A 22357-nucleotide genomic window follows, 5' to 3' on the forward strand; every position below is an offset into this window, starting at 1 on the left:
CACGTTGTAACTCTTATCCATATGAGCTCATGATCAGCAGTCATTCCCGGTTTTTCCGGCGCGTTTTTCTGACGTCATTCTGACCTGCGCAATAGACTTAATAGACTTAGGTTTGTTATGACACCTATTTTGTAACAGGGTAAACAGGGGTGATATTTGTTTGTCCACACTTAACCTGGAAAACCACGGGAGGCACTTGTCCAGAGCCACAGTTGCACATTCAGCTCCGTAAATGCTTCCAGCCTGTAGATATTCCCTCCAAGGTACTGTCATACTTTCCCTACCATGTTAGCCTGAACGCTAGCAGAACGTTGTAAACCTTATATTCTGTTAACCCGAAAGCATGTTTACTGTCTTGTTAAGTTGTTATTATCCATGCATGCACGGGACATGCCATGTTTCGTGTTTTAAACTATAGGTTTATTCGTCTAGCTAGCTAAAACAACCCTGTTCAGTACACAGGGAAAGTAGGGCAAAGGTCACTCGAATATTGGTCAGATGTGTCCTTGTGTCTGAAGTGAACAGTTTGATAACGCGTTCCAATATTTAAACATATGCATGAAACTGAATTTTGTCAGCAAAAAAAATACAGCTTACAAGTCTGTCTGCTTCTTTTAGATGAGTAAGTTACCTTAGTTGGCCTGTTACTTAAGAGTGGATTTTGTAACAGCTTATCCTGTTATACAAAGTTGATCCATTTATTTTGAATGGCCAATATACAGTATATACACAGTGTGTTTGTAAAACTATACTATGGGGTAATTCAAAATGTAAAGTCACCATTAAATCAAAATTGACAATTTTTTTATGGAATATTGCAGTATTTATTATAAATGATTTATCCGTGCACATATATTTTTTTTCCACATGCCCTTGTAATTTTTAGTGAAAATAACTTCCTCCCTCTCTCAGCGACATGTCTTCTCTTCTCTGATGACCTGTTTATTGGAGTGAGGGCAAAACAACCTGTTTTTTTCTTTGCAGCACGGAGGTGTATACATGCACTAAAGGCGGTTCAAGCGGAGCATGTCGCTCCTCAGTTGTACTCACGGTGTTCCTCCTCATCTGTGCCACGAATTACCACTCATTACACAGTGTACCCCAGAGATAAGGACCCACGATGGGAAGGTCAGTTCTGTGATATGTTATCTCATCAATTTATGATCCCCTTTAGAGGTTTTGCCACATGCTGAGGAGAGAGATGAAGATTTTACATTGTTTTTGGATGGAACATAAAGAAATTCAGAATGCATTTTATTTACTGGTTGGGAAAACCTTGGAATTTATGAGAGAGTTAAAACATTGGACACACTGTATATTAGGTGACCTTAACTACTGTGTGCTAATATTAAATACCTACAAGACTATGGATTTAAATGTTGTTCTGGGAAATTCCCACATTTTCTGCTGAGTTTGAGGTATGGTTAGGGTTAGGATTAGGGGGTAGAATTGGGCTCAGGGGTAAGGGTTTGGGTTACGGTTAGGGGTAAAGTTAACTAAGTACAAATATTAATTAAATGAAAGTATTTTAAATGTAATTACAATGCACCAACATAATGTACTTAATACGTATATTGTATCAAATGGTAAGTGCATATTAGTTAAGGCCACCTAATGTAAACTGTAACCAAAATGTTTTTAGGCCTGTAGAGCCCAATTCACACCGTACCGACAGACGGCAACAGACACTTGGTCTGGTTTTGTCGGATCATTGTGTTACCCCGTCAGAGTCTGTTGCCGTCTTGTCGGAGCTGGATTTCGCTGATTAAACATGCTGATTTGGGATTTGAATGTTGGAGAAGTGACGTGCTGTAATCTGGTGACTCTCAGCGTTGTTCTGCGTCTGTCAGTGTGAAAAACAGTGTGAATTGTCCTTAAAAGACAGAAATAAATGGTATCAAAATATTTTCATTATATAGTTATAGATAGTTATTGGTATTTGTGAGTCATTGTGTAAAGTAATATTGCCCACAAGCCAGCATTATATCAGTTAAGTGCCAAACTGAAGACATTTCTAAACTATCATATTTTAATACAATTACTTTGTACTTAACACGGTGTCTACACCAGACGCAAGCGGCGCGATGAAAGCAAACAGAACCCATTATAATCCATTATAATAAGTGATGCTGTCCACACTGGATGCGGCGCCCCGTTCTATTTCTGACGTACTTCAAGCACCTGTGCTACCTCTGATACAAAGGACAAATTTGCAACAGTCGCTTTGTTCGTGTCCGGTGTGAACAGCTTCTGGCTTTTGCGAAACGACGTGAGTCCGGTGTAGACACGGTGTAAGATTCTATTTTTGTATTTTTGACAGTAAAGAATCTGTACAGAATTTGACTTAATTTTCCTTGGAAGTCAGTATGAGAGTAATACTACTAATATTTACTAATAAATGTGTGTATATAGTAAATAATAAACAATTCTCTATTGTATTAAAAAGAGGCTCAGATGATTGTGATTAACACTGTGATTGTCTGTTTTCATATTTACAGGGGTGGAAATGGAACGGTTCGCTGATGAGGCAGACGTTGTCATTGTTGGTGGCGGTCCAGCCGGCCTGTCAGCAGCCATTCGGCTGAAGCAGCTGGCCAATCAGCATGAGAAAGAGCTGCGGGTTTGTGTAGTGGAGAAGGCGTCTCAGATCGGAGCACACACGTTGTCTGGAGCCTGTCTAGAGGTCACTTCACTCAATGAGCTTATTCCAGACTGGAAGGAGAGAGGGGTACAAACAAACAAACAAACAAACACATACATACTGTCCCAATTGGGATCTGTGAACTTAACACACAAAGAATTGCAAATGCTATATTGCTTTTTTTTAAATGAAAAATAAACATGTATTAAAATGACTTTCAAAAATATGGAAAATATGTTGGCATTCTGGTTTACTATGATGTATTATGTGTTTTTATATGCATTTTCTGATTGTCTTTACGCAAAAAATGATGTCCATGAAGGCCAAGACACTGATTTTGATTCATGTCTAACAGGCGCCACTTAACACTCCAGTTACAGAAGACAAATTTTCCATTTTGACAGAAAAATACCGCATTCCTGTTCCAATATTACCAGGTAGGAGACTGTCATTCTTGCATCTGGCTCAAGAGAGTTATACAACTTCACACAATGTGACTTTCAAAATGTCAAAACTAATATATTAATGGTCTTCATGTGTCACAGTGTCCTAAATGGTTTTCTTTCAGAGCTAGTCATATTGATGCAATTAAATGCAATTTGTGAATGCAGGACTTCCAATGAATAACCATGGAAACTACTTAGTTCGTCTGGGGCATTTTGTACGCTGGCTTGGGGAGCAGGCAGAGGAGCTGGGAGTGGAGCTGTATCCAGGCTACGCGGCATCTGAGGTCAGAACGCCTTCCTTATCTGAATGCTTATACTGATGCAGTTCACTTTTATTAATTAGACCTGCTTTTGTACTGTAATTTCTTGTAATTTGTATTGTGAGTTATGTGCTTTACTTTTTAAAGATCTGGATTGGTAACAGAAAGGTTGTAGGTTCAAACCCCATAAGATGATCCATTCACTATAATCACTGGCCCTGGAATAGTTACTTAACTTCAGTACTGTTGTTCCTGTAGTAAGCAGGTTTTCCATGGTCATGGAAAACTTGGAAATATCAGGAAATTTTAAAATGGTGATTTACAAATGTCATGGAAAAGTCTGTGACATGTACATTTGTGTAGTTATTCTCAGATTGTCTTGATATAATACACTCTGTGACTGCAGTTTCTATTAAATTATTTAAAGAAAAAAATAAAGGAATCAAAAACATCTGAAGAAGTCATAGAATATAGGATGTTTATTGGTTAAAAGCAGAGGTAACACTTAATAAGGGTTCTGTAAGTTGCTGTAAATAAAAGTAATGATTTAAAACAATGTTTTTGCTGCTGCACAATAAAAAGATGAAAAAGGAGAAGTCACTGTGAGATAGAAAGTCATAATTTTGAGATATTTGCAGTTATGAGATATTAAGTCATATTGTGAGAGATTAAAATTCTCGTTGAGACATAAAAAGTTGCATTGTAAGACAAAGTTATAATAGTCACATTATGCCATACAAAGTTGCATCTGTGAGTTATAGTCACTATTATAATTAATAAAATCACAATTACCTTTTTTCCCTTTTACCCGGAGATGGGAACTTTTATAGAAATCGCTAAACAAGTAAATTGATTTCTTATTGTAACATCCTGTTGACTTACGTAAACTTTTGTGAATTTGTCTTTTACACCAGGTGCTGTTTCATGAGGATGGAAGTGTGAAAGGAATTGCAACCAATGATGTTGGCATATCTAAAGATGGGTCTCCAAAGGTTTGTCATCATCACCATAAGGTTTTATATATCAATGTACCTTCCAGAACAGAATATGCAATGGAAGATGGATGAAACAGTTTATTTTTTCTCTAAGTACACATTTCAAACACACCTTTTTGATTTATGTGATTTATATTCATAAGAAAAATGCTATAAAAGGCTAAATTACTTTCTGAACCACAGCGGAAGATGCACTGTAAGAAAGAATAAAAGGGTAATTCTGGTTAAAGTGATTCTGATGTGCAAAAAGCATATTTGTGTGCTATTACCACCACATTTCACGCTCTGTTAAACTCTCCAGGATGTGTTTGAGAGAGGCATGGAGCTCCACGCTAAGGTCACTCTGTTTGGGGAAGGCTGTCACGGGCACCTGGCCAAGCAACTCTACAAGCAGTTCAATCTCAGGGAGAACTGTGAGCCGCAGACATACGCTATTGGACTTAAAGAGGTACAAGAACTTGCTTGCTTGGGTGATGCTTTAAACTTGCATACATAAACATTTCCATGTTCAGTTTGATGTCCCCTTTCACTGACAATTGTAGTGATATCAGCTAGTTGATATTTGCACAAGGGGGCAGTGCTTTCATTTGAAAGCTTGAGCTCATTAGTCTTATCAGCATGTAGTGTTAATATTGTTAATATTTTATATTGATATATAATACAGGGTTATGTTATAGGGATGCACTGATGTATTGACCAATAATCAGTATTGGTCGATAAAAGCAATTATTTTTACTATCGGCCTCCGTAAGATTGATTAAAAACAGCCGATGATCAGGGCCGATTATATCCTGTCAATCAAAAGGGGGTGGAAAAACATCTTGGACTACAACTTTGGCTCTGTTTGACCCTTCTCCCTACACCAAACTTTATTTGTAGCTTCCCTCCGATTCAGTGATCGCAAAGAGCTTTGTGCTTTAGTCTCAGCTTTCAAATTCTATCAATTTTATCAGGAATTTCAAACAATAAATGCCGTTTTGTTCTTAAATGCGACTTGACAGATCTCAGTAAGCGCAACTTATAGCACAAAAAAAAGCATGAATGAACATCAGAAGGTATGTTGAAAGATACAGTACAACTTACAGAAATGTATCATGTCTTATCTAATTGCTCAATCAGTTTTTAACCACAGAAAGATGTCAATAAAACAGCTTGTGAGCAATGTCACTTAAAGTTGCATTTAATTAAAGAAAGTTATCCAATGTTCACATTTTGTTAGTTAGCTATAAAACACTATAGAGGAGCTTATTTACTGTTAATTATATGTATTATTGAATACATTTTTCATGAAGACAATTGTTAATGAAAACGAACTTGTGTGCAACTGAGTTGTGTACATTATTTCAGTTTTTATTTGAGTGTAATTATTAAATCTGAAAATAAATAGCAGTTGAATATAAAGGTTTGGGCTTTGTTGTTAATTTGAACCTCTAGTATTATAGTAATGTACCAACTGAGATGGTTATCTGTGTACTTTACAGCATTAGTTGGGAGAGTTTTTTTCTTTCTTTAAGAAAATCAAACTATCGATATCGTCAGATATCATTTTGAGTAATCGGCTCTCGCTATTGGCGTTTAAACTTAGTATTGGTGCATTTCTATTATGTTATTATATATAAATTGTTAATATTAAAATAATATTAGTAATATATTAGTAATAATAATTAAATTTTATTGATTATATTATACACATTATTTAATATACTAAAAAAAAAAAAACACTGCTTTTTCTAGCTTTGGGTTATCGATGAGAAGAAGTGGCACCCAGGACGGACGGAGCACACGGTTGGCTGGCCTCTGAACAGGAACACATATGGAGGCTCCTTCCTGTACCACCTCAATGAGGGAGAACCACTGGTGGCCCTGGGTTTTGTTGTAAGTCATCCTGTTTCTGAACCTTCTGGGTCAAACCCTGATTGAAGTATTTCAATGGACTTGCAAGTGTCCTCTTTGAAGCCTTAATCTTAAAACTAAATGTTCTGGATTGATGTCTTTGTCAGAATGCTTTGATCTGTAGAGATATTATTGACCTCATTCATCATGTTCTTTCATGAGCTAAAATGATGCGCTAGAGTGTGAAAAGGCTTTGAACTTTGAAATTGTTCCTGGTTATGAGGACATTTCCCCATCCTGTTTTTTTTTCAATCGCTTTTTAAAGAGGCATTTCATGGAATGCTTGTGATTCATAGAGACTGGTCTCAATTCCAGAAGTCATGAGGAGTTCTGCAGTGAAGACGGATACTCAGGATGGTACTTGTCTGATTGGTCACAGTTGTCTGGAGATACAGTGCAGCATTTGATTGACAGAACTGTGTCAAATCTCATGATTGCTCTGAATTATTTTCCCTTAAGTATATTTCGCTTGCTGAACTGTTAGTAGTTAGTAGTACTGAGCAGTTTTGAGATATACCGTGTTGAAGATACACTACCGTTCAGAAGTCTGTGGTTAGTAGTTTTTTTTTATTATTATTAATAATTGTATTAATCAAGGATGCATTCAACTGATCACCATTGGCAAAAAGATATTCATAATGTTGCATAAGATTTCAAACTGCTGTACTTTTGAACTTTGTTCATCAAATAATCTAAAATTTCCATAAGCTTGATAATAAAAGGACATTTTTAAATTCAAATATTTTAATTGATTTAAATATTTTACAATGTTTAAATTGTAATAAAATTGTACTATTTTTACTGTATTTATTATCAAATAAATTCAGCTAGTGAGCATAAGACTTTTTTCAAAAACAGTGGTGTGTATGTCAGTTGATTTTGAATTGTGCATTCTCATCTTCAGTTTTTAAGATTGCTGTATCCTCAAAGCCCCGTTGTCCAGCTCGTCTTAGCTGGCAACAGTAACCGAGGAGCACGGAGCTTTGCGAAGGGTCAGTGCAGTTATTCTGCTATGGTAAACTGCAAATGTTTGTTTGTCTCCTCAGGTAGGTTTGGACTACACTAATCCCTACCTGAGCCCGTTCAGGGAATTCCAGCGTTGGAAACATCACCCCTTGATAAAGTCTACCCTGGATGGTGGCAACAGGATAGCATATGGAGCCAGAGCCCTTAATGAAGGAGGTTTCCAGGCATGTTGGCGACTTGAAATTCTCAACATAAATTATTCTTCTTTTGTTTAACTTCTCACATCCATGATCTCCCCTCCAGTCGATTCCTAAACTGGCCTTCCCAGGCGGCATGCTGATAGGGTGCAGTCCAGGCTTCATGAACGTGCCCAAGATCAAAGGCACACACACGGCCATGAAGAGTGGCATGTTGGCAGCCGAGACAGCCTTCAGGAAAATCACAGATGAGAATCTGCAGTCGGAAACAGCAGGTGGCCAACCCAGACATCTTTGCAAATTAGCTGAGGTGTAACTCAGAATATTAAAGGTGTCCTAGAGTAATTTTTTGTATGCATTTTTCTCTGCTAGGTCTCTATATTCCTGAATATGAGGAAGCTTTTAAAAAGTCCTGGATCTGGAAGGAGTTGTATTCTGTGAGGAACATCAGACCGTCATTCCATAATTACTTTGGACTCTACGGAGGGATGGTATATACCGGAATCTTCTACTGGATTTTTAGAGGAAAAGAACCATGGACTCTGAAGCATAATGGTAAGAACTGAGAAGTGGTTGCTTGTTAATAACAAAAGCTTTTCCTTCAGATCATTCTATCAAAGACAACGATGCAAATTCATTATTCTGAGCTATAAGGTCATTGAACACAAAGATTATGGTAAAAAATTACATTTTGAAAAGTTTAATTATGAACTAATTATTCTGATTATCATTGAATGGATTTATGGATATGAATGTGTTTGCATTATTTATGTAAATTATGTAAATGTGAATTTATTTGCATTTATTTAACTTAACTGATTGTATATATTTATTGAGCACAGGAAATGAGGAAAAGTGCATTTTATTAAAACAAATGCTTGTCCTGAAGGTCTGGACTGTGCTCAGCTGAAGCCGGCGAAGGACTGTACACCCATTGAATACCCAAAGCCTGATGGGAAGATCAGCTTTGATCTGTTGTCATCTGTAGCCTTGAGTGGGACTAATCATGAGCATGACCAGCCAGCCCATCTGACGCTCAAAAACGACAGTGTTCCTGTGGCCCAAAACCTTGCGATTTACGACGGTCCCGAGCAAAGGTTCTGTCCGGCTGGTATGTAACTGTAACTGTTTCTGCTACACTTACCAATGGAAACTAAATGGTAACCTCCTTGTTAGACTTTTGGTTGCACACAATATCAACATGCTCCACAAGTTGATGAAAACATCTGGTGAACAAGCTGTCACATTTTATCCCTCCTGTCCCACAGGTGTGTATGAGTATGTTCCTCTTGAGACGGGTGATGGCATGAGATTACAGATTAACGCACAGAACTGCGTCCACTGCAAGACCTGCGATATAAAAGACCCCAGCCAGAACATCAACTGGGTTGTGCCTGAGGGCAGCGGCGGACCAGCATACAACGGCATGTGATTTCAGCATTGCATATTTTTATTATTACCATCATTGGGGAACATTGCATAGGTTCATAATCAATGCTTTTAAAGACTTGAGAGTCCTTCTGATGTGCCTAAGGGACAGAATGTCCTCATATCCTGTAATATGAGCTTGAAGTGTAATTACATGAAGTGTAATTTTTGCATATTTCAGGTTTGATCAAATTGTATGTATTGAAATAATTTTGCATATAAAGTCTGTCTAAGGAATGTGTCATAAAAGACAAAGGATTGACAACCAGTTGACGTTTTAGCTCACCATGATGCGGTTAACTGTAAACTGACAGTTTTGTATATATTGTCAAAGTTGGAAAACTAACTGGTAGAAATAAATTAATTGTTACAATCTGTTGAATCTGTTGTCTTTCTAGAACTAAAAACACAAAAATCTTAAACATGAATCTTTGAACATATTAATTGTTTTAATCCACAACTAACATGGCGAATTCCTATTTCACAAATAAACAAATGTTTTGCTGTTTTAGTCAGCGATCGATAGAATGAATGAACAGCAGTTAAGACAAATGAACCCAGGAATTTTTCTTTTTGCAAAGTCACTCTTTAGGGTCAGCTCACTAAAAATGCACAGAAACTTTGTTCCTTAACTCATCTCACACACGGTACAGATCATATGAAGCTCTTTCCAAACCTTAATTTTTACCTTTAAATTAGAGACTTCAAGGCATTGTTTTTTACCCAGCTATACACTTACTAAGACACAAGTGCAACGTAAATGAACATATGCAGGTAGGGCGGTGTAGAGTGAGGTCACTGCAGTTTCCTTTACGCAAACATTTTGGCATAAATCTTCTTTTCTTTCTCCTTCTCTTCTTTCACTTGCTGCTTCACTTTCAGCATTTCATTTCCAATTGCTTGAATCGGGGAAAGGAAAATGTTAAAAAAGAAAACTATTCACAAATCATAATCAAAGATATTTTTAAAAACTAAATTTAACAAATAATAGATTTGTAAAGAGCTGGTTAACCTTTGTCATCTGGTGCAATCTCCTGTGCTTTCTTCAGATCGATCTGCATTTAAAAAGACAAAAGATAAGTGCTCTAAAAGTCAATCACCAGAAACAAATTGTCATGTAAACGAGAGAGCAATTTACTAATATTGAAAGACTGATTCATTCAAATACAGTACCTCAGGTCTTTATGCTGAGTAATTGGAGTAATTATGTCTAATATAATGTTATTTTAGTATCATTGTGCTACAATTACAGTTTTTACTAATAGTTTTTTTTTGTTGTAATGTCTGTAGTTATTCATTTTTGTTTTAGTCGTTTAAGTACATCAATTTTAACTAAATTATAATGAGAAATGTTTCCTTGGTAACTAGCTGAAATAGTCTTTCCAATCTATTTTCCACCTGCATGGATATAAAGAAATACCACATCCTTCATAATTTCTTCTTTTATGTTCCATATACATGGTTTGGAACGACATGAGGTTGAGTAAGTGATACCAGAATTTCATTGTTTTCTTTAAGGTGTTTAGGCCAGTGGTTCTCAAACTATTTATCAGAGAAGTCAAATAAAATAAATCTAATTGACCAAAAGCACCCAGATCAATTAACATTCTTCTTAAGTCTCTTTAGCTACAATGAGCACTAGAACTGTAAGAAACTATTTCCCCAGATTTGCGCTCTACAAATTTTTTTGCTTGCCACCCTAAAAAGTTTGAGAACCAGCGATTTAGAGTGAGATAAATGTGTATTTCACTCAGTGTAGTGTTTGTACCATGGCCTTGTTGAATTCTTTAAGCCCCTGCCAGGCTTGAGCTCTCCTGAACAACGCTTTAGTGTTTGACTGGTTCAGCTCCAGAGCCTGAGAAAAAGAATATTCCCATGTTATAATAAATAAAACATAACAATAGAAAATACAGTTTTAGGGTGTGTTCACACTTGGCAGGTTTGGTTCGATTAAAGCAAACACTGGGTGTGATCCCTCTTTTATTTCGGTTCATTTGAAGTGTAAATTGAATTGTGAATGCAGCTATCCAAACCTTTTCAGTGGGACTCGGTCCGCTTCTACTGTACAAACTGTAGTGCGGTCTGACTGAAATAGGAACGCAACACGGACCAAAGACATCTAAATGAACCAAAAACAGTATAAGATGTGACCCTTAAAAGGACCTGGTTCTTCTTGTCATAGGATCTGCACTGCCCACTACAGTTCAGTGCAGGTGTCATAACCGTCATCTCCTTGCAGCATATCTTTGGTCTGTGACTCCTTTACGCATTTTATAAGTTCTCAGCTAGTAAATATACCACCATATGCATTTACACATACAACAAGCACATTTAACCCAGAACACAGCATTGTTTTAAATGTTCGGTCTTTAAAATATACATCCTAAAAGCTGTCCAATTAGCTTGTGACCTTATTCTTCTACCTTTTATTCTGTATCTTTAGATTTTGTGTTAAAATAACAGCGTGAACGCTAAGCAAACCAGGACAAAATGTATAATTTTCTTTTTTGGTCCAGACCTAAAGAACTGAACTACAAGTGTGAACACACCCTTACAGGCCCTTTTGAGAAATTAGTCAACTTATTCCATTTCAACTGTTCCCTAAATAGAGAGATCTGGTGATCTAAAAATGGCAGCGACCATGACAAGGTTATTTCAAGTGCGGTGAATGGCTGAGATGTGTTATAAAAAATCTTGAGGTCCTTTGCTTCTTATATCCTCTAACGCCAATGCAACTGGACACCGTTCAGACGGCTCAAATGTCAGAAGATCCCATGTTACCTCATCACAGCTCTCGAGTGCTTCTTGCCAGAGTTTGAGTTTGAGTTTGCAGGCGGCCGTGTTGAGAATGCAGCTCAGGGCCGTGGGCTCCAGCTTCTTGTGGGCACTATCGTCGTCTAAGATGTTGCCACAAAACTCTAGATACCTGTGGACCAAAGTAACCTTTAGTGACACTGCTGGTTTACAATGATGCGTACAGACATGTCACATTCACAAATGTTATAAGCAACGTTTACTTTAGATTACACAGTGAGAGATCTTGCATATCAAGCAGGTACTTACAGATGACATGAGAGTGAATTTGAGAAAAGCGCTATGACAGCACTTTCTAAAAGGTTTGACACATTGAAATTAAGTCTAGAAAGCTGGATGTAATGAAATAATGGGGCTTAATGGCAGACTCGAGTTTTCACCTGAGAGCTTTTGAATATTTCAATATGGCTGACTGCCAGTTCTGAGCCTTGAAGAAATTATTCCCGATGTTTTTCACATCCTCTGCCACAGAAAATACTTTGTTTGTCTAGAAAGAGAACAGATTAAGTTTTGATTGATTTGACAAATTTCTATTTTTAGCATGTGAAATTTCAGCGAAAATGTGCGTTATTTTGAGTTGCAAATCACAAAGGGCCATATCTACAAACACAATATTAACTTGTCATTTAAAGTTTATAAGCTTGTATATGCATATTTTTAAATATTATATATATATACATCTTTGAAGTCCATGTCAGAGTCCTCCGGGAAGTCTGGGTATGTGTCTCCTGAGCCGTCGTTAGGTGCGATGCCCCAGTCATCTCCCGCTTTATGTTCTCCACATTCAGCAATGATGCAGGGCTGAGAGAGAGACAGTTACAATCAATCTAAATATTCATATTCAATTGCTCACTGGAAAAAGGAAAATGTATTTTCTGTTTCCTTACTGGAGAGAGAAATGGTCACACACAATGTCAACTCCTTTCAAAAAGCTAATTTATCACACTAGCTAGTTCACCTGTGCAGAACAGGTGACAGACTAAATTTCATGACTATTAAATCTTGATAATGGTGACTAAATGCCTGTAAAAGATCTCACACACACACCTGTCCTTCAGGACCAGTTAAGATCTCGGTCACGTTATATTTCTAAGCATGGTAGCAGATGTCACAACGTCATGATGCGTTTAAAGAGTGAGAAAATGTTTGCATTCATTTAACATGGTCACCTTCACAGGATTATCTTCCTTTGTTTCCAGCCCCTCCAGCTTCTTCACCACCCCCATTCCTTTCACCACCTGGCCAAAGACAACATGTTTGTTGTCCAGATGCGGCGTGGGAACCGTGGTTATAAAGAACTGTGAGCCGTTGGTGTTGGGGCCAGCGTTGGCCATGCTGAGCAGCCCCTCTCTGTCGTGCTGGGGGAGAGACACAACCATATTAATGAAGCACCACTTCATTCAAGAGAAACACAAGGTGTATCTACTGTACGTCACATTTATTCCTCAGAGCAGACTCCAGGAAATTAGCGGATGCCTCAGGGAGATGAATCAAGTGCTGTGTTTGGTATATTTAATCTCTGAGCAATTACACAGACTGATGGCTTTGGTTAATTAAACGAAAGGTTCACTAAAAATAAAAATTCTGACACTGAATATGTGCATCGAACAAGGTTTGACGTTCATTAGAGATGGATGGGTGGTGTGACCAGAATCCCATATCATGATTTCCACAATTTTCAAGAGCAGCGTGAACATTCTGCTAAACTACTTCTGTGTTACAGGATATGAACAACATGAGGGTGAGTAAATGATGAGACTTATTCTTTACAGCAAAGGTCAGCCGGAACCGGGAACACTCCCCATAAAACCTGATGTACTCGTTACATCACAAGAAGAATGACATCTACACTAATATGAGTCTCTCTGTTTATCCTGAGGTTTACCGTAGTCAGCCGGGCCGGCTGTATCCAGATCAGATGAAGGACCTGCGCCTAGACACGAACACAAAGCAGCCTTGAAGTGTCAGCAGAGACCGTGTCAACTATACTATCCCCTGCGAAGGCCTCATCGACACGACAAAAGTTCTTTTCTTTTTTTTTTAACGACAAACGTTTTTCCTCTGTACAGATGAAAACTTTATCAAAATGATTCCCGTTCACACGCATCCGCGGAAACGACTAAAAACGCTGCATTATGCATGCCAGACAAGTAATTGGCTATGTCACTTTGTAAAGAGAGACTACGCGCAAAACAATCTGCATTGTAAAAAGAAATATAAATGAAGCTGACTTGACTTGACAAAGCAGCTCTGTGGTACCTTGTAGTAAAAGTTTTCATCCTCAAACTTGTCCCCGTAGATGCTCTCTCCTCCAGTTCCATTCAGATTAGAAAAATCTCCACCCTGGACCATAAATTTTTTGATGACTGAAGGGTACAATAAGAAATACAAAGTTGATTAATTGTTTTATAGAGGGTCAATGTGGTGACTAATAAGACTATTTTGCAAGCATGATATGAGCAATTAAATATTTTATAGTTCGGCATACACAAATTCACTATAGTAATTTTTATGACTTTCCTAGGCCTAACCCTGCCCATTAGATCATTATGCACATTAGATAGTTATACACATCTCCATGGAAACGGGAGGTCAGGACACTCACTGCGGTGGAATGGACAGCCCTTGAAGTGCAGCGGTTTTCCGGTGCTTTTACCGATCCCTTTCTCACCGGTACAAAGAGCACGGAAATTCTCTGCAGTTTTAGGGACCACATCAGCAAAGACCTCAAACACTATACGGCCAACTGCAAAGAGAAACAAAAACATCAGGAATTAATTATCAGATCTAGTCATCAGGTGATCTGTGGCTGCATATTGTGACCACTTTTATTTATTGTTTTAAGCATTTTATCTGACCATATTGAATTTGCTTTACAGATATCAATAAACTCAAAATCTACAGTTTAACTTCCCAAAGAGTTACTCACTATAACTGAAGAGTAGAAATGAGAAGTGCTGTCATCTTTTCTTCTTATTTATTGCATTTTTTATGTACTTTATTTAATACTACTACTGATTAAAAAAAAGTAATTTAGCAAAACATTTTGGTTTGAGAAAGAGGGAAAATATATCTTCACATGTTAAAAATCACCCACATGTACACTCAATTGTGATATCCTAATAATTACATAATTACAATCTTTAAGTGCGACTTTAATATTGTATCCCATATATTACGATATATGAAGTAGAGGACAAAAAAAATGCTGCACAACAGCAATGACTCGTGTATATAGTACAGAAAACACTCACTAACACAGTGCAATGGCAAAACGGGAAACTGCATGTTGCTTTTCTAAACAGTAGTGTCCCTAGTTGAGTTCAGTGCATTTATTTCTTAACTCCTTTTCTTTCTTCTAAGCAGCAGTTAAGAGGCATGTGGCAGCAGACAGAGGCATGGAGTCATTCAGCTTCTTTCTAACGTAAAAAACAAAATATTCTGACCTCTTTCACCATCGATATCTACGTCAAAGAATACCCGAGGGTTGTCTGCGTTTCCAGGCTTGGCATCAGGAGTTGGGTTTGACATTTTCTTGGATTTTGATAAGGGAAAGGGTCCAATTCTGACTGGACGGGGTAACTGGAATATTCTGTGAAAAGGAAGCACCGGTGAGATTGTAACTGAAGCATAAGTGAGCGTGTAGCGCCCTCTGCTGCTGTGGAGTCTATACGCAGAGGCGCTGTACTGCTTTGTTTGAATGGGCCGAATTTCTATAACTACCGTAATGATTCTTGACACATAGGCCTCCCATCCAACAACTTTACATGCCATTAGTTTTTCAAAATTTCATCAAAATTTCAGATTATTACTAGAAAGTTCTTGAAGGGGTGATATAATGCCCTTTTCACAAGATGTAAAATAAATCTCTGATGTCCCCAGGGTGTGTATGTGAAGTTTTAGCTCAAAATACCCCACAGATATTTTTACATATAGCATTGTCACTTTTTGAGGGTGAGCAAAACGCACCGTTTTTGTGCGTGTCCCTTTAAATACAAATGAGCTGCTGCTTCCGGTACAGAGGGCGGAGTTTCAACAGCTTATGTCCAAAAACTTTTAGACTTTTATGTTCAAACCGAAGTCATACAAAGATGGAGAGCCTCAAGAAGAAGTGACAACATTTAGACAACATTTCTGAATGGATAGTTGATGAATTTATGTAGTTTATGTGTATTTATCTTCTAGTCATTGATTAGCATATTCTGTTTTGGTAATCTATAAATCGTGTTATGTAATAGTCCCTACCAGTCATTTGTTGTAATCCTTAAAAAGTGATTTATGTAAAAGAAAATATCTCCCTTTGCTTTGAACTTTGAGCGTTGTAACTTTGCAGATGTTGTTAATGCTCAAACAGCAACATTACACACTAACTAATGTTAGAAAAGTGAAATCATAATCAACCACCCCTTTAATACAACTGTAACATTGATATTTACTTTTTAATCAAAATTACCTTTATAATGTGTCATAAAAGAAGGATGAAAGTTTATTTGTTTCAAATATACTTTTTATATAGGGTTTTACAGCTAGATGTTCAAGGTCAGAAATTTATGAAAACATTTTGAAAATCAGGCAAATGAGTCAACCTTTTTTAAAGTTATCTTTCCATATTTCATCTGTGTCTCACGGTGCATTTTATATTTTATAAATAAGCACCAATGCTTTATATCATTAGTTAAACTAAATGAAAATGTGAACTGTTGTCTTGGCATCCGTAGGCTACCTGAAATAAAATAAGTTCATTTTTAAATAAGTTTATAAGTAAACTTTATTTCAGTAACATGAACATGATTTTTGTTTTAGTTAACTAATAACCCTAGCAACACTTGAAAAAGCAAAACAAAATTGCTGCTGTGAAAAATATATTCTTATATAGACATCTTTTAATTTTATGTCTGCAACTACTGAACAATTAAATGTCTCAAATGGTGATTTCTACCCCCTTTTTTGAGCATTGACGTTACAATATAGCATCCACACTTAAATGGTTGTAATTCATGAATGCTTTGGAATACAGACCTTCATTTTTTTAAGTGTAAAAAAAAATTTAAGTGTAAAAAAGTTAGGATCAAGTTTACAGTAATTTTACTTTAACATTTTTTATTTTTAAATAAAAAATTGCATAAATTTGCTATTAAATCAAAGTCATATGTCTAACCAAGTTGTGTTCCAAATTTGAAGTTGATGTCACAAAAATTGAGGTTGCTATGTGATTTTGTTTAGGCACTGTACCAAAAATAGCCACCGGGTGTCATCGACTTTCCATAGATTTATTTCTTATGCTTCTCCTGTAACAAATTAATCAATTTATGCCACAATATGTCTTCTTTCACAAAACAGTTACCAAATATGGAACCTTAAGTCTCAGACCTTTCCGATGATTTTTTATGATTAGAAAAAAAAAATAGATTATAAAATATTTAAAATAAATTTAGTAATATGAAACGACACGCCCACATAGGGGGAGGAGCCCGCTAAAAGGATTTAAAGTACCAGTCCATTTCCAACGCAATGTCTGATTTCAAAACGGTTTTCACAGGATGAATTTTGAGTTTTTAAGCTTTCAAATAAAATCCAATTTATGATGATTGCTAAAATATGTGATAGAAAAAAAAAAGACAATAAAAATAAAAAAAGAGCACCAAGCGTCCCACTGGGACAGTGACAGTTAAGGGGCTGATTTTTCAGTTTAGAAAAGCCTCATCTGGCAATGACACTATTGTACCTAATCATTTGCGAAACAAAGGGCACTTTAGCTCAAACCACACAATCTAAAAAAGTACAAAAAGTATTGCCGACATGAAATTAAAAAGTGAGAATGGCAGCTGAAGAGGGTTGTGCCTGTTGCTCAACCACTGATACAGGCAGGGGATCACACATAAACCCATTTAACTGCAGGATTACTGCTTTCTTGCTTCTATCGACTGTCTGAATCTATGGTGACCCTTGTTAAGAGGATTTGAGCTTTATATTTTTGAGACGTTACAAGCTCCTGACAATATGAACCACCGATATGAGGTAAACAGCAAAGTGAATTAAGAAAATTGTTGTTTCTTTTTTTCTTCAAATGGTTGCATTAATCTGAGACTAAATTTACTACATACTAAAAAAGGTTCTAAAAGTGCATTTTTGCAGTGATGCCATAGAAGAACCATTTTTGGTTCCCCATCAAAACCTTTCAGTGAACAGTTCTAAAAAACAAAAAACAAAAAACAAAAAAACTTGTGCTTTTTCCACTACAAAGAACCTTTTGCACATTGAAAAGGTTTCATGGATGTTAAAGGTTCTTCATGAAACCATCAAATGCCAATAAAGAGCCTTTATTTTTAAGCGTGTACCCACAAACAATACTAGTTTCACGTATTATAGCCCTCGCAAAATAATACAATATAAAATAACAATCACAGAAATTACATGTCACCATATCTGATATCTGACCTACATGTTTGACTAGCCTATATGAAAAAGAAAAATATGATCTCTACTTTGTGAAATCACAGAAATGTAGGCTACTTTACCATTTCATATCAGGTATAATGAACCAAGACATGAAGAGAACAGCAAAGAAAGATGCATTTAATGTGGTTTTAAAATAGAGTTGACAAAATAAATTATTCAATGATCATTTTCAAGAACCATTCGACTTATGTCAATTTCTAGAGAAAAAGTAATGCGACTGGTTGTGCTTTCTCCGTATGCATTGACTGTCTTTACTGCAGACCTGAAAGAAGAACAATAAGAGAATGATTTAGTAAAGTACTTTGAGTATTTCAGTTTATTCTTAATATAACAATGGGCAACCCAGCAGTGGGTTTATACAGGATGCGGAGTGTGTATCATTATCTCATATATCTCACTTCATTAAGCGGGAACTGTTCGTTGTCATCCTTGCTGTAATATCATGCGCGCTGTGGTTCCAAGCTAGCCTCCTGCAGGTCGTTTGTTTGTCCCGAAACCAGGGCTGAGTGTGCCTGTGTGCAAGCATTGAATTATTGATTGCTAGAGGAGAAAAGCTTCCTCTCATCCACTCTGCCCATTTCCTGCCAGTGAAACCCATCACCGTCTAGAGTAATAAGGGGAGCTGGAGGTAATCGAACCCTTCCCTACGTGGTTACTGGTGTGTGTTTAGCTCACCATGGCACTGTCTTGCACAGCTGATTAAAAGTGTTTTATTTATTTACACACATACAGTAAGGCAATACTATCAAAACTAGTCTTTGCAGATTTGTTATAAAAAATATGTTAAAAAATACATAAAAATGTATATAAGGTCAAATCTGATCCTGAGAGACAATGAGGTGCATATGATTTTCATACGCAGCAAGTTTGATTTTTGAGGCAGGTTAGTTAACGACAACTATAGTTTTCAGAATTATTTACACTACTGTTCAAATGTTTGGGGTGAGTAAGATTTTTTTGTGTTTTTGAAAGAAGTCACTTATGCTTACGAAGGCTGCATTTATCTGATAAAAAAAAGGTATAAAAACAGCAATATTGTGAAATATTATGACAATTTCAAAAACATGTTTTTTAATGTAATATATTTTAAAATGCAATTTATTCCTGTGATGCAAAGCTGAATCCAGTCTTAAGTGTCACGTGATCCTTCAGAAATCATTCTAATATGTTGATGTGAAACATTTCTTATTATCAATGCTGAAAACAGTTGTGCTGCTTACTATTTATCTGGAATCCGTGATAAAAAAAAAAAATCAGGATTCTTTGACAGTTTAAAATAACTTTTCTTTAACAACTTAAAAGTGAAAATGCTTTAATTTAATGTAATTCAATTTAATTATTTAAAGGAGCCGTATGTAAGATTGTGGCCAAAACTGGTACTGCAATCACTTTCAAATTACTGTAGAGCGGTGTATCCCCTCCCCCTCCCCCCTGACTCGAGGTTGCCAGATAGGCTGCAGGATCCAGCACGAACGTTTGTAGCTGCAGCTGTGGTAACTAGAGCAGAGCTGGCAACCCGGATGCCGAAACACTACTGACTTCGTGATTGGTAGATAGGTGGAGGGTGGCGCTTCAGGCCAAAACACAAGATGACAACATCAACATCAGTTGAGGGCTGCAACTTCACTTTTTAAATGACAATATCCTGGCTATACTACTGTTGTCAGTGATACAAGTATTTGAAATGAACATGATTTGTTAATGTCTAGTGACATATCAGAGCCATTTTATGATTAATTGAAATACATTTCTTACATACAGCTCCTTTAATTATTAATTATTCAAAATCTTACTGACCCCAAACTTTTGAAAGGTAGGCCTATAGTGTTTATTTTTACATTTATATGTTTATGAATATAATAAGGGAAAATGTCTCACTTTTTATGGCAATGTTTCTCAGGTTTACTGCTGAAAGTCAATTTCTATGTTTTGGCTGCCCATGCAAGGAAAAATATGCAATTTAATGAACAATTTTTATAATATAATATAATATAGGCTAATATAATAACCTGATATAGTTTGGGGTTGATGACAGTAGTCCGCCTGTTGAGTGCAGTGCAGTACTGTAGACCCCAGCCCACTTCTCCGGTGCAGCGGTGTTTCGGTAACGGCGGGGTCGCGTGCGCTGCAGGCCGGAAGAGGTAGTTGAGGTCACTCGTGGCATCTGGAGATAGCGGGCCAATTCCAATGCTGCGGGGGAAATAGTCCAATTTGGGACGGAAATCTCCAATGCCGTCTGGTCCTTGATGACAACAAAAGGAACACTTGATTCAAACTCGTGAATTAAATAAAGTGTCATACTAAAATATATTCATAAACAGGCCTATTTACCTGTGAACAGTATTCTCTGTCCAGACCCTGCATGAGAAGGTGTTGTGTCCTGTTGTACCCTCTTCATCCCCCTTACTTTGTTTACTCTTTGTCTTAAAACTGTTGCCAGATCTTTGGAACAGCAGTAGGCTAAGCGCATCTGAGTGACTGTAAACTAAGCCCTGCAGGAGGTCACTCTATCACTCACTCTCTCACTCACTCTCTCACTCGCGCGCTGTTGACACGGAGCGTTTGGTCTCCACGGAACCTGTGTTTAGTCGTCATGCATTAAACTTATGGATTATTTATTAAAAAAGCATCCAACGCTAAAATAAGCCCACACTGATTGTGCATTGATACAATGCATACACAGTAACTTACACTTGCTGTATATGTATTTCTTGACATAGCTAAAAAATAAACAAATTGATAATATGAAATAGGCCTAAATATTGGCAAACAAAAATAAACGAATAGGCTAAATTGATTATTTAAATGAATAGATCAAATTGACAATGAAAATAGCCTACAGACAAAGAAACAAACATACTAATGCTTGATTGAATTAATAAATGAACACATTTGAAATCTATATTAGGCTAATTAACATTGAGAAAAAAACAAACAATTAAATAGGTCATGGCTCAAGGGTTCAATTCCTTCAATATATATAGGCATACCTTCAATGCAAGTCGCTTTGGATAAAAGTGTCTGCAAAGAGCATAAATAGTCTATAGTGTGATATTTGAAGACAAAAGATTGAGTATTTGTTTGTTTAAGGAAAACTGTTTTCTCATAGTATGCTACAATTAAATCTTTGATATTCAAACACTGTCTTTAAACCGGTTTGCTTTTGTTGATATAATAATAAGGCTTTACTTTAGTGTCAGATAACTGACTTCCAGCATCATGGGGGTGTCTTGACAAAATCTCATTATGAGGTTTGTTTACTGAAATTATTTCTGAAACAGAAAGGCACTATTTTTCCTCAGTGCTGACTGTTCTTTTGTTCCATCCAAACCTGCAGCTAACCGCATCAATCCCACTGGTGACATCTGATGTTTTAAGGGTCTAAAGGATTTGTTGGTTTATTGTTATTATGCTATTTATATGAGTCGTCAACAGTGCAGAATGTCTTGATATCATGTTACAAGGCTGGTATACATAGTCACATGATCAGAGGTGTTGGATTCCAAGGTGCCCATCTGTGTCAAACCTGTCATAGCACAGTTATGCACAGGCCTATACTCCCATGTCCCGTGAATAGACTTTTGTTCACTGTAGTGGACATTATATTTTAGTGAATTTCTCTGACACCATACGTGTTTTTAGGGCTGGATGTCCTGTAACATTTGGGACTTTTCAGAGATACCAAATGTTTGGAGGTTTCACAATGAAAGCAACTTCTGCTTTAAAATGACTGACATTAATTTAGTGATCAAATATAGCACTCTTATAGAAATATATAAGATAATTATAAAAGATAATATTTTGTAATTATCATTTAAATATGACTAATTTTCTAATGTTTTTAATCAAAATATGACTTTATCTGTTACAAAACAGGGCATTGATTTCATAGATGTCCACTGTAGAGAATACCAGAACTTAAATCATGTTTATCAGGCATTTTGGGAGACACAGCAATTGAATGGGGAAAGAAATTATATATCAATATTTCTATGAAATATTAGATATTATTACGAAAATGTTGCCAATTATTACTCCCGTTATTACATGTGTTTTTTATTACATGTTGACCCAAGAACACATTAATATGCAAATTAGATATAGATTCACTGTATTGAATGGAATGGGACTATCCATTTATTTTTACCCACATTACATAAATTAAAATGGCATATAAATTTATTTCATTAGATCTTTCATAACATAATTGAGAATAATCTTTATACAAAGTTTGTTTAAAAAATCTTTTGTTCAAAAA

The 22357-nt window shown here is 36.5% G+C and overlaps 3 protein-coding genes across 3 annotated transcripts; 1 reads left to right on the top strand and 2 right to left on the bottom strand.

Moving 5' to 3' along the window:
- Positions 1–60: 60 nt before the first annotated feature.
- On the top strand, positions 61–9208 carry etfdh (electron transfer flavoprotein dehydrogenase). The gene is made up of 13 exons (XM_084132448.1): positions 61–263; positions 985–1128; positions 2499–2728; positions 2997–3078; positions 3253–3371; positions 4262–4339; positions 4644–4790; positions 6077–6217; positions 7282–7425; positions 7505–7673; positions 7771–7953; positions 8288–8509; positions 8667–9208. Exons 1-13 carry the CDS (start codon positions 233–235, stop codon positions 8828–8830), a joined length of 1854 nt encoding a protein of 617 aa, XP_083988574.1. The 5' UTR covers positions 61–232; the 3' UTR covers positions 8831–9208.
- Positions 9209–9254: 46 nt separating this feature from the next.
- ppid (peptidylprolyl isomerase D) lies at positions 9255–15270 on the bottom strand. Its single transcript, XM_084132449.1, has 10 exons — positions 15087–15270; positions 14246–14386; positions 13900–14006; positions 12810–12998; positions 12319–12441; positions 12021–12127; positions 11608–11752; positions 10595–10681; positions 9839–9881; positions 9255–9725 (listed from the first exon to the last, which is right to left on the bottom strand). Exons 1-10 carry the CDS (start codon positions 15169–15171, stop codon positions 9637–9639), a joined length of 1116 nt encoding a protein of 371 aa, XP_083988575.1. The 5' UTR covers positions 15172–15270; the 3' UTR covers positions 9255–9636.
- Positions 15271–17945: 2675 nt separating this feature from the next.
- On the bottom strand, positions 17946–20654 carry LOC311095502 (uncharacterized protein). Its single transcript, XM_084134035.1, has 4 exons — positions 20431–20654; positions 20109–20341; positions 18498–18611; positions 17946–18361 (listed from the first exon to the last, which is right to left on the bottom strand). Exons 1-4 carry the CDS (start codon positions 20461–20463, stop codon positions 18256–18258), a joined length of 486 nt encoding a protein of 161 aa, XP_083990161.1. The 5' UTR covers positions 20464–20654; the 3' UTR covers positions 17946–18255.
- Between the last annotated feature and the right edge of the window lie 1703 nt (positions 20655–22357).

The sequence above is a fragment of the Abramis brama genome (genome assembly GCF_963993115.1).
Source record: "Abramis brama genome assembly, chromosome: 13".
Classification (NCBI taxonomy): Eukaryota; Metazoa; Chordata; class Actinopteri; order Cypriniformes; family Leuciscidae; genus Abramis; species Abramis brama.

Excerpts from the sequence above, each read along its gene's own strand:
- etfdh (XM_084132448.1), top strand. The coding sequence starts at position 233 with ATGCTTCCAGCCTGTAGATATTCCCTCCAAG. Across the intron at positions 3,079-3,252 it reads TCCTGTTCCAATATTACCAG|GACTTCCAATGAATAACCAT; the intron begins GTAGGAGACTGT and ends TTGTGAATGCAG. Across the intron at positions 3,372-4,261 it reads CAGGCTACGCGGCATCTGAG|GTGCTGTTTCATGAGGATGG; the intron begins GTCAGAACGCCT and ends CTTTTACACCAG.
- ppid (XM_084132449.1), bottom strand. The coding sequence starts at position 15,171 with ATGTCAAACCCAACTCCTGATGCCAAGCCTGGAAACGCAGACAACCCT. Across the intron at positions 14,387-15,086 it reads AGATATCGATGGTGAAAGAG|TTGGCCGTATAGTGTTTGAG; the intron begins GTCAGAATATTT and ends TTCTCTTTGCAG. Across the intron at positions 11,753-12,020 it reads AAATATTCAAAAGCTCTCAG|GTATCTAGAGTTTTGTGGCA; the intron begins GTGAAAACTCGA and ends TTTGGTCCACAG.
- LOC311095502 (XM_084134035.1), bottom strand. The coding sequence starts at position 20,463 with ATGCAGGGTCTGGACAGAGAATACTGTTCACAG. Across the intron at positions 20,342-20,430 it reads ACAGAGAATACTGTTCACAG|GACCAGACGGCATTGGAGAT; the intron begins GTAAATAGGCCT and ends GTTGTCATCAAG. Across the intron at positions 18,362-18,497 it reads AACAGTTCCCGCTTAATGAA|GTCTGCAGTAAAGACAGTCA; the intron begins GTGAGATATATG and ends TTCTTCTTTCAG.